This window comes from Pristiophorus japonicus, chromosome 2, assembly GCF_044704955.1.
Source record: "Pristiophorus japonicus isolate sPriJap1 chromosome 2, sPriJap1.hap1, whole genome shotgun sequence".
Classification (NCBI taxonomy): Eukaryota; Metazoa; Chordata; class Chondrichthyes; family Pristiophoridae; genus Pristiophorus; species Pristiophorus japonicus.
Window position 1 is genome coordinate 77,228,715 of NC_091978.1, and position 12,327 is coordinate 77,241,041.

Here is a 12,327-nt window from a genome sequence, read left to right on the forward strand (position 1 = left end):
AACTTATGGAAAGTCTAGCCCCAGATGTGGTCTTACCAAGACTAAAAACAGTTTTAAAATGACATAATTGGATTTATATGTTATGCACTTTGCTATGTATCCAAACATCCTGTTTGCCATTTTAACAGTTTGGGAACATTGTACGAATGGTGATCTTACCTTGTGTATTTTTCCTTCTTCTGTGCCCACTAGAAACAAGTTGTCTTTCTCTTTATGAAAATCAAAGGAAGTTCCACATCCTAGTTAAAATACACAAAATGTGAAGGCTTCGTGGTTGAAAGTTCAGAGGCTCTTGTTGGAAGGCTGGAAAATCATGTCATTTAATTCTCTTAAATCTTATGGTTTAAATATTACATAGGATTACATAGGATATACGGCACAGAAACAGGCCTTTTGACCCAACCAGTTCATGCCGGTGTTTATGCTCCACTTGAGCCTCCTCCCATCTTTCCTCATCTAAATCTATCAGCATAACCCTCAATTCCCTTCTCCCTCATATGCTTGTCTTAAATGCATCTATACTATTCGCTTCATCCACTCCCTGTGGTAGCGAGTTCCACATACTCACCACTCTTTGGATAAAGAAGTTTCTTCTGAATTCCCTACTGGATTTCTTGGTGACTATCTTATATTGATGGCCTCTAGTTTTGCTGTTCCCCACAAGTGAAAGCAATCCCTCTGTATCTATTCGATCAAAACTTTTCATGATTTTAAAGACCTCTATTAGGTCACCCCTCAGCCTTCTCTTTTCAAGAAAAAAGAGACCCAGCCTGCTCATCTTTTCCTGATAGGTATACCCTCGCACTTCTGGTATTATCCTTGTAAATCTTCGCTGCACCTTCTCCAGTGCCTCTATACTGAAATGCAAGGAAAGGAACAGGGCGGCGAATACCATTAATTGAACATTTTAGATCCCAATTCATATTGTACTATACTTGCACCACAAATTGCTGGAATGTGGATCCGTTAGCACTGTAGTGAGGTCAATAATGGATCAGGGACCTCATAGATGGTACAGCCAATGGCTTATCCCATAGATCAACCACACGGCACTATCAAGAACTGAGAACAGATGCCACAGCTGAGACTGAGGCATGGAACAGGAGATGAGTGACCTGCAACTTCTAAAAATCACCTTAAATGAACATTAAAAAGTTCATTTCAGTAAAAAAAACCTGTAATTTCCAGTGTTTGCATATTCTCTCTTCCACAGAGATGTCGCAAAATGAAGGAAAAAAAGATGGCGCAAAGCTTTGGAAACAAGGACCTGCGGGTCCTCTTCGATGAAATGAAACTGAGGCAAGAGCGGCTGCTGGGGACTCCAAAGGACAGGGCTCCTCACAATGTGAGCCAGGCAGTGTGGAGGGAGGTGGATGAAGTGAGTATAACATCAGTTATGCAATGGTTGGGAGACCAATGCAGGAAAAAATACCATCCCCTGACCAGAATAGACAAGGTAAGCATTCTCTGGGTTTCAATTCAGAATTCAGATTTCTATTGTAAGTACAAAAGTTGTCTGTTGTTTTTTAAAAGGCTGACTTCAACAGGAGATTTCATTTCTTCTATTTCAGTGTTTGCTCATGGGGGAAGGGTTGGTGCTTTCAAGAAGAGATCTGTTTGTTTGCCCAAGGAAGAACCCAAAGGCAAGTAAATTGCAAAAGTCTGTTGCCATGAGAGACAGATTTTTCAGAGTGGCCAGTTGATGAATTTCACACCTTCAGTCTATGCTGAGGAGAAGATTCCAATACCTGAAAATGAGCCTGTCACATTGACATCTGTACCTCACAGTAAGCAACCCATGTAATATTTTCTCTGTTTTCTCACCACAGGTCAAGTTGATGGGCTCAGTCAAAACGTGGAATTGCCTTCCTTAAGGAGCTGATTATCCACTTAGAACGGGCTTTACAGATTTAAGGGTTTCATGGAGCTGTGGCGATGGGCCGGATGACATTGACAATGTATTGGCATGGTTAGGTGAATTTCACAGCTTCTTCCTTTGCCTCCTGGGCAGCTATCCACCCAAGGATGAGGCTGTGGGTTCATGTCCCACTTCAGCAATTTGAGCAGATAATCTAGGCTGACACTACAGTGCAGTACTGATGGAGTGCTGTACTGTTGGAGGTACAGGTTGGACCTCTGTGGTCCGGCACCTTCAGAACCTGTCCGGTGTCGAAACAGAGAATTTTCTGGACCGTGGCAGGTCACGCCTAGCCTAGTTGATAGCGCCCGGGCATCTGTGTGTGTGTGTGTATTGGCAGCCTATGGGCGGGGCTCCCTCAGTACTCACGCACACACTCACTGACTGACAGCCACTCCCAGGTGATTAACGCGCTGGTTTGGTGCTTTTTTTTTTATAAACCCGCCTCTCCCTCAGGTCCAACTAATGCCGAACCATGCATGTTTCCGGACCAGAGAGTCCATAACCAGAGAGGTCCAACCTGTATCGTCTTTCAGATGAGATATAAAACCAAGGTCTCATCTGCCTTATCAGGTGAACGTAAAAGGTTCTATGGCACTACTTGAAGAACAGCAGGAAAGTTCTCCCCAGTGTGGGGATAGGGCAGGAAAGTGGAGTTGAGGTAGAAGATCAGCCATGGCCTACACCTGCTCCTATTACTTATGTTCTTTTCTTCTTATCTGTCCTAGCTAATATTTATCTCTCGATCAACACCAAACAGATGATCCAGTCACTATTACATTGCTGTTTGTGGAACTTTGCTGTGCGCAACTGTGACCACTTCATTGGCTATAAAACGCTTCTTACTTGATTTGAAAATCTGGCAAGTGCAAAAAATGTACACTGCCTCTACGCTACTGTTATGTATCTGGACTTGTATATACTCTGTACGTCCTCTGTACTCTGTACTCATTCCCCGGAGTCCCAAGGGATCTCATAATCCCTTGGGAGCACAGGTATTTAAGAGTGCTTCACAGGTTGGAGAGGCACTCTGGAGACCTGCAATAAAAGACTAAGGTCACACGTTACTTTGAGCTCACAGTGTTCAGTCTGACTCTTTCTCCATACACTACAACTGGCGACGAGATACAGATAGCGAACCCAAAGATGCAGAGAACAGTGGGGATCCTGGAGAAATTCACAGAGGGAGATGATTGGGAAACTTTTGTGGAGTGACTCGACCAATACTTCATGGCCAACGAGCTAGATGGGGAAGAGAGCGCTGCCAAACATAGAGCAATCATCCTCACCATCTGTGGGGCACCAACGTATGACCTCACGAAGAATCTGCTCACTCCAGCGAAACCCACGGAGAAATCACACGACGATTTGTGCACACTGGTCCAAGAGCATTTGAACCCGAAGGAAAGTGTTCTGATGGTGGGGTACCGGTTCTACACCTACAAAAGATCTGAAGGCCAGGAAGTGGTGAGTTATGTCGCTGAGCTAAGACGACTTGCAGGACATTGCGAATTTGAAGGACATTTGGAGCACATGCTCAGAGACTTTTTCGTGCTTGGCATTGGCCACGAAACCATACTTCGCAAACTTTTGACAGTAGAGACCCCAACCTTGAGTAAGGCCATAGCGATAGCCCAGGCGTTCATTGCCATCAGTGACAATACTAAGCAAATCTCTCAGCACACAAGTGCTGCTATAAGTACTGTGAACAAAGTGATGTTGTTTTCGAATCATAATGAACAGGACAGGTCACACATACCTGCAGCTACACGTCCGCAGATGTCTCAGAGTCCACCATCAAGGGTGATGAATGCAAGGCCATTAACACCTTGTTGGTGCTGCGGGCTGATCATCGTTTCCATTCATGCCGATTCAAAGGATACATTTGCAAGGGCTGTGGAACAATGGGACACCTCCAACAAGTGTGCAGGCGAGCTGCTAGGCCTGCTAAACCTGAAAAGCACCACGCTGCAGAGGAGGACAGATCCACGGAGGATCACGACGAAACAGAACCTCTGATAAAGGAGTCAGAGATACATGGGGTGCACACATTCATCACGAATTGTCCCCCGATAATGCTGAAGGTTGAACTAAATGGACTCCCGGTGTCAATGGAGCTGGACATGGGGGCGATCCAGTCCATCATGGGCAAAAAGACTTTCGAAAGGTTGTGGTGCAACAAGGTCACAAGGCCAGTCTTAACTCCAATTCGCTCGAAACTAAGAACTTACATGAAAGAACTGATACCTGTAATCAGCAGTGCTACTGTAAAGGTCTCCTACGATGGAGCAGTGCACAAGCTACCTCTCTGGTGGTACCGGGCGATGGTTCCACGCTGCTCGGTAGGAGCTGGCTAGGAAAGATACGCTGGAACTGGGATGACATCCGAGCGCTATCGCCCGCTGACAACACTTCGTGTGCACAGGTTTTAAACAAATTTCCTTCGCTGTTCAAACCAGGCATCGGGAAATTCCAAGGAGCAAAAGTGCAGATCCACCTAATTACGGGGGCGCAACCCATCCATCACAAGGTGAGAGCAATACCGTACATGATGAGAGAAAGTGAGTGGGCCAGTCCTATTGTCCCAGTCCTCAAGGGAGACGGCACCGTCAGAATCTGTGGTGATTACAAAGTAACTATCAATCGTCTCTCCCTGCAGGACCAATACCCACTTCCAAAAGCCAATGACCTCTTTGCAATGCTGGCGGGAGGAAAGACGTTCACGAAGCTGGATCTGACCTCAGCCTACATGACACTGGAACTGGAGGAATCATCGAAGGCCCTCACCTGCATCAACACGCATAAAGGTCTTTTTGTTTATAACAGATGCCCGTTTGGAATCCGATCAGCGGCGGAGATATTCCAGAGAAACATGGAAAGTTTACTGAAGTCGGTCCCGCGCACCTTGGTCTTCCAGGACGACATCTTGGTCACAGGTCGGAACACAGTCGAGCATCTGCAGAACCTGGAGGAGGTTCTTAGTTGGCTCAACCACGTGGGGCTCAGGTTAAAATGCTCGAAGTGCATTTTCCTGGCGCCTGAAGTGGAGTTCTTGGGAAGAAGGATTGCAGTGGATGGCATCAGGCCCACCAATGCTAAGACAGAGGCAATCGAGAACGCACCGAGGCCACAGAACGTGACGGAGCTGTGGTCGTTCCTTGAACTCTTGAATTACTTTGGTAACTTCTTACCAGGTCTCAGCACCCTGCTAGAACCACTACATGTCTTATTACGAAAAGGGGGCGAATGGGTTTTGGGCAAAAGCCAAGAAAATGCCTTTGTAAAAGCGAGAAAATTGTTATGCTCAAACAAATTGCTTGTGTTGTATGATCCATGTAAGTGTTTGGTATTCGCATGTGATGCGTCGTGATGTGGCGTCGGGTGTGTAGTGCAACAAGCCAATGATTTCTGGACCTGCAACCGGTTGCTTATGCATCCAGGAGTCTGTTTAAGGCCGAGAGGGCCTACAGCATGATAGTGAAAGAAGCATTAGCGTGTATCTATGGGGTAAAGAAAATGCATCATTACCTGTTTGGGCCAAAATTTGAATTGGAAACTGACCCTGTTTTCCGAGAGCAAAGGGATAAATACTAACGCATCGGCCCGCATCCAGAGATGGGCGCTCATGTTGTCCGCCTACAACTATGCCATCCGCCACAGGCCAGGCACAGAAAACTACGCCGATGCTCTCAGTAGGCTGCCATTGCCCACCACGGGGATGGAAATAGCGCAGCCGCAGATCTAGCCATGGTTATGGAAGCATTTGAGAGTGAGCAATCACCCGTCACTGTTGAGCAGATCAAAACCTGGACAAGCCAGGACCCCTTATTATCTCTAGTCAAAAGCTGTGTGCTTCACGGGAGCTGGTCCAGTGTCCCTGTGGAAATGCAGTACGAGATAAAGCTGTTCCAGCAGCGCAAAGATGAAATGTCTATACAGGCAGACTGCCTTCTGTGGGGCAATCGAGTAGTGGTCCCCAAGAAGGGCAGAGACACCTTCATCAATGACCTCCACAGTATCCACCCAGGCATCATAATGATGAAAGAGATAGCCAGATCCCATGTGTGGTGGTCCGGCATCAATGCGGACTTAGAGTCCTGCATTCACAGATATAATACATGCTCGCAGTTAAGCAATGTACCCAGGGAGGCACCGCTAAGTTTATGGTCTTGGCCCTTCAAACCGTGGTCTATGCAGGCCCGTTCTTGGGTAAAATGTTCCTTGTGGTTGTAGACGTGTACTCCAAGTGGATTAAATGTGAGATAATGTCGGCTAGCACATCCGCTGCCACCACTGAAAGCCTGCGGGCCATGTTTGCCACACATGGCTTACCCGATATCCTGGTGAGCGACAATGGGCCATGTTTTACCAGTGCTGAGTTCAAAGAATTTATGACCCGTAAAACGGGATCAAACATGTCACATCTGCCCTGTTTAAATCAGCGTCCAATGATCAGGCAGAGAGAGCAGTGCAAACCATCAAGCAAGGCTTGAAGAGGGAACTGAAGGCTCACTGCAGACTCGCCTATCCCGAGTCCTGCTTAGCTACCGCACGAAACCACACTCACTCACTGGGATCCCACCTGCTGAACTGCTCATGAAAAGAGCACTTAAGACAAGGCTCTCGTTAGTTCAACCTGATCTACATGAACAGGCAGCTTCAATAAAGTACATACCATGATAGCACAAATGTGTCACGCAAGATTGAAGTTAATGATCCTGTATTTGTATAAAATTATGGGCAAGGTCCCAAGTGGCTTCCTGGCACTGTCGTGGCCAAATAGGGGAGCAGGGTGTTTCGGGTCAAACTTTCAAATGGACTCATTCACCGGAAACACTTGGACCAAATCAAACTCAGATTCACGGACTACCATGAGCAACCCACCTTGGACCCTACCTTTTTTGATCCCCCAACACACACACCAGTGGCAACCGACACCACAGTTGACCACGAAGCAGAACCCATCACCCACAGCAGCCCTGCAGGGCCCAACACACCAGGCAGCCCAGCAAGGCCAGCTGCATAGCAGTCCAGCGAGGGCTCAACAAATGACTCAACAACACCAGCTTTCAAACCGAGACGATCAACCAGGGCAAGAAGGACCCCAAATCGACTCACATTGTAAATAGTTACTCTATTGACTTTAGGGGGGAATGTTGTTATGTATCTGGACTTGTATATACTCTGTACAGCCACCAGAGGGCTCATTTTCCAGAGTCCCAAGGGATCTCATAATCCCTTGGAAGCACAGGTATTTAAGAGTGCTTCACAGGTTGGAGAGGCACTCTGGAGACCTGCAATAAAAGACTAAGGTCACACATTACTTTGAGCTCACAGTGTTCAGTCTGACTCTTTCTCCATACATAGAAAAAACATAGAAACATAGAAAATAGGTGCAGGAGTAGGCCATTCGGCCCTTCTAGCCACTACTATAGCTACTACTAGTGATCTTCTACTAAACCACACCAAGAACTCTTTTTACAACTTACTGTTGGGTCTAAAATTTAAAAGTTAAAAGATGTCCTGTCAGCGATTTTAATGTGGGAGAAACTGAAATTATTAAAACTTTCTTTGACCCCAAAACCAGTTCTGACATTTAAGGAATGAAGTTATTTGCCTAAATGCTTATAATTTACCTGAATCAGAAAATTGAATGCAGGAAATTCCACATTAGTTCTGCTTTAAAATTCTTGAAGGGAAAATAATTAATAACTGTTTGTTAGTAATTAATTGTCTGATAGATGATATGATTAAATGTTGTGGCTTACCCACAATTTGTAGCTGCAGATTTTCCAATGCATCCTTGCAAATTCCATTCAGTGTAAGCTTGATAATATCTGTATGAACAATTTCATCCTGGAAATAAGAAGAATATACACTGGTCACTTTAAGTGACTATATTTTCTAAACTAAAGGAAACATTAGACTGTTCATTTTAATATGGAAAAAAGCACAGATTTATTTTAAAATGTTCTCAGGTTCCTCAACAGTACATTTCAAGAGGTAGTAGTAATCCATTTTTGTCACTGTGAGTAGGTTACTTTGAAAATGTTAAATACTCCAGCAACACCTTAATAAAATGTAAATTGCTCCAATAATAGATTCATAATGACATAATGAAATATGTAACCTAACTAAAATGATATTTGTCATCTCTGCTTCATGTAACTACTATTTGTCCGAGTCGACATGAACCAAACAGTTTTAACCGAATATGTTGGCTTTAGTTCACTGTAACAGAGAAGCACTGAGAGCAAAATTTCACGGGTTCAGGGCTAACATAGTGATGGTCTTCCTCAACTTTCAGTTTCAAGTCAGTACAATTAAACAAACATAGTCATATCACCACAAAAATTTGAAGAATGACTGAACATGCTAGTGAGCACTGAAGAGATCGCAAAGTTTCTGTTTAAAGAATGGACTCAGTCGAGAATACTTCGTGGATTTTATGGGGTCACCCTGCGCAGATATGTGAAAAAGCTCATTTTTTAAAACTCCAGAGATCACATAGCAGTTAGCTGTGACAAAAGAACTGTCAGTCATCCAGAATGGGTTTGCCCACCAGTCACAACTAAAGGAAAGGGCAATTGACAAAATATTGACAAAAGAGCTGTCGGCCAGGAAGGGGGGCCACTGACAAAGCCACTCTAATATGCAAAAGCACTTCTCACCTTCATCTCAGAAGGGAAGCAGAACAATGAACCCACTAGCCTGGCCAGCCAAAGAGGAGCCAGGCCTTTCCCAACAAAAAGACTGAGCGAGATGGCCAGATTAAGGGCCATCAGCCCAATACACATGGTTTGGATGGCCCATCACTGACTAAGTACCCGTGCTTAGAAACAAAGGGATTTTAAAGATTGGCGGGAAAGATAAGGGTAGCAAGACTCCAATAAAGACAGGGTCTTTCCACATTATTTTTAGCTTGGAGCTTGTAGTGAAGCTTGTAGCTGGCCACTTGCAGCTTGTATCAGGGATACGATCGCCTACGAGCGGGACAGGGGGGTGGACACCTGCTTAATCAGCTTAGACCAGGAGAAGGCCTTTGACAGGATATCGCACACGTACCTGATGGACGTGCTCTCCAAATTGGGGAGGGTATCCGCAATTGGATCCAACTGCTCTACAGAGACATCAATAGCACAGTTCTAATCAACGGGTGGGAAACTGAAAGCTTTCCGATCAGATCTGGAGTCAGGCAAGGCTGTCCTCTCTCGTCTCTCTTGTTTGTGTGTTGTATCGAGCCCTTTGCCGAGTCCATCAGGAAGGATGCGGGCATTAGAGGGGTGACGATCCCAGGCAGCGGAGGCGCTCAGGTTAAGACCTCCCTGTACGTGGACGACGTGGCCATCTTTTGCTCGGATCAGCAGTCGGTCCGCAGATTGCTCACAATCTGCGACCAGTTTGAACTGGCCTCGGGAGCGAAGATCAATTGGAGCAAAAGCGAGGCCATGTTCTTCGGCAACTGGGCCGACTGATCCTTTATTCCCTTCACCGTGAAGCCAGATTACCTGAAGGTGTTGGGAATATGGTTCGGAGCGGACGGGGTGTGCGCCAAAAACTGGGAAGAGCGTATCGCCAAAGTGAAGAAAAAACTGGGATGGTGGAAACTGCGCTTCCTCTCCATGGCAGGAAAGAACCTGGTCATCAGGAGTGAGGTGCTCTCGGGGTTGCTGCACGTGGCACAGGTCTGGCCCATCCCTCGCTCCTGTGCCGTGGCAGTCACCCGGGCCGTCTTCCACTTTGTCTGGAGGTCCAAAATGGAACGGTCCGCAGAGACACAATGCACAAATCTCTGGACAGTGGTGTAAATGATGTTCCGAACGTGGCCCTCATCCTGACGGCCACCTTTGTGTGCAGCTGCATCAAGCTGTGCATGGACCCCCGGTACGCAAACACCAAGTGTCACTACGTGCTGAGGTTCTACCTGTCCCCGGCGTTGCGAAGGATGGGCCTGGCCATGCTGCCGCGAAACGGCCCCACCAGTTGGACCATGCCTGTCCACCTGTCCTTCGTGGAAAAGTTTTTCACAAAAAACCCCTTTGACCACAAGGCCATAAAACAGTGGTCAGCACGTAATGTCCTGCTCGCCGCCTTACGAAAGGAGAGGGTGGACCCTATCGGGTGGTTTCCTGAGCAGACTGTCGAACTCGTTTGGCAGAACGTCTCATCGCCAGAGCTTTCACACAAGCACTAAGACGTAGTTTGGTTGGCGGTGAGGAGGGCCTTACCCATCAGAGCCTTCATGCACAGCCGACGTCTCAGCAACACGGCACGGTACCCCCGAGTCGGCTGCGGGGCGGATGAGACTGTCACCCATCTCCTTCAGGATTGCGCCTTCGCAAGGCAGGTTTGGAAAGAGATGCAGTGGTTGCTGTCGAGGTTCATTCCAATCAGCTCCATAACACAGGACTCTGTGCTCTACGGGCTGTTCCCAGGGACACACACCGAGATAGACATCTCCTGCTGCTGGAGGGCCAACTCGGTCAAAGACGCTCTTTGATCTTGCCGAAACTTGCTGGTCTTCCAGAGCAAGGAGATGTCCACGTCTGCGTGTTGCAGACTGGCGCAATCCAAGATCCAGGATTACGTGCTGAGGGACGCACTTAAAATTGGTGCAGTCAACGCAAAGGCACGGTGGGGAGGAGCCACAGTTTAAAGTCCTTCTGCCACGGTAAACCCGGGGGCAGGAATCAGTACAAAACTCCCCTCGGGCTGTACTTGCAACTTCTTTTTCGTGTACATGGAGCACCATGACCTGTCAACACCTATGTAGTGCCATGTACAATGTAAGGTCTGTTTCGTAATGCACGTTGAAAAGAAAAAAATTTAAATTTTTTTTTACCGTCACCCATTCCGTGTACTGTATAGTGACACATGCAATGTAATTTTGTTGAATGTATGACAAGGTATCCCGTATTGTACCAAATTGTACTTGAACTGAAAAGCAAGGAAATGTATCGAACGGATCTGCCGTCAGCACCCAAATGTAGTGTATGGGATTGCTGACCGCAGCTAAACGTACTGAACTGCTTTTGAAAGTACTGTACAAATTTTTTATATGAATAAAGTATATTTTGAAAAAAAAAGCTTGCAGCTTGTATCTAGAGAGAGCTCTCTCTCCCTCTTGCTCTCGCTCCACCAAGATCGATGTACGAGAAGAAAGTAAGAAAGGAAGAGAGAAAGAGCTTCTTCTTCTCCCTCTCGCTCTCGCGTCACCAAGGAGGAAGCTGCAGTTCCGCAGGAGAAGAGCGATCGAGATGGGCTGCATGGTTGCGAGTGTCCCAAGCCAGTAACCAGATATCCCAGGCGAGCTGGGTGAGGTGTAAGGGCTCAGGGTTTTCTCAGAAGTGAAGCTTTTCAGAGCTATTCTGGGGAAGAAGCTTCGACTGGGTAATTCATTGGTAGGGGTGGAGTTAGAATACACCAGGGAATTACTGCGTGTTACTAGGTCTCATTTCTGTACTGTGTGTACGTTGTTTGTAACCTGGATTTTATTCTCTACAGAGACAGTGATTTCGTTTAGTTGTGCATGTTTTAGCCAATGTATATTAGACCAAATAAATATAAGTACGATTTTTCACCGAAGCATTCCTGTCCGTGACTCATTTCATTTACACTCTGAATAATAATTCCTGGGTCTAGAACTTTCGTAAGACGGGGGCGATTCGAATGGTCTGTCTAGCAATTGGGCTAGTATCAAAACCGCTTACAGCACCAGGTTTTCTGATAATGCATTGGAGGTCTTAGTGCAAGGCATGGTGAGAAGAAGAGACATCCTACATCCGCAGAGGGACAGGAGGTGCTCCAGATATATGCTCAGGAGGCAGTAGGAAGAAGTAGCGGTGGAGGTTAATGCCAAGAGTGTAGCTCTAAGAACATGGATGCGGTGCAGAAAGAAGTTCAATGATCTGACATGAATTGTCAAGGTGAGTGAGTTCAATCTTCAAATGGTATAGCCTACCAATTGCACCACTAGCCTCACCCACCTACCAACAATCTCTATCAATCAGTAGTCAACGCTTCAATTCATATGGTTTACCTCACACAATTAGCACTGTGGCATGCCTCACACCCACAAATCACAGCTCGCGTACACTGACAGCAATTGAGCCATGACAGCCATATCACCCAAACATATTGTAGGATACACACTGACACAGATCCCTCTTTCTTGCAGGAGAAGGTGGTGGCTAACAGGAGGCAGGAAAGAGCTGGAGGAGAACAAGTATGCCTGCATGCTGGCCACCATGGGAAAAGGCATTGCTTAGGCCGTGGCCACTGATGGTGCTGGAGCGATTGATGATGAAGGTATCTGAATACCTAATCCTCCTTTTCTCTTCCCACTTCTCCCTCATCCCACAATCTCTTCTGACTCACAAGCTATAGATGGTGTAAGCACCCACTTCTTA

At 46.5% G+C, this 12,327-nt stretch overlaps 1 protein-coding gene across 2 annotated transcripts in view; it reads right to left on the minus strand.

Moving 5' to 3' along the window:
* The window catches only part of dnai1.2 (dynein, axonemal, intermediate chain 1, paralog 2), a 610,660-nt gene that overhangs the window by 218,286 nt on the left and 380,047 nt on the right, over positions 1 to 12,327 (minus strand). For both annotated transcript variants that reach the window (XM_070868013.1, XM_070868021.1), the window contains exons 15-16: positions 7,687 to 7,774; positions 160 to 239 (exon numbers count right to left, since the gene is read on the minus strand). In XM_070868013.1, coding sequence (XP_070724114.1) covers positions 160 to 239; positions 7,687 to 7,774 — 168 coding nt within the window. The remainder of the gene's footprint in view (positions 1 to 159; positions 240 to 7,686; positions 7,775 to 12,327) is intronic.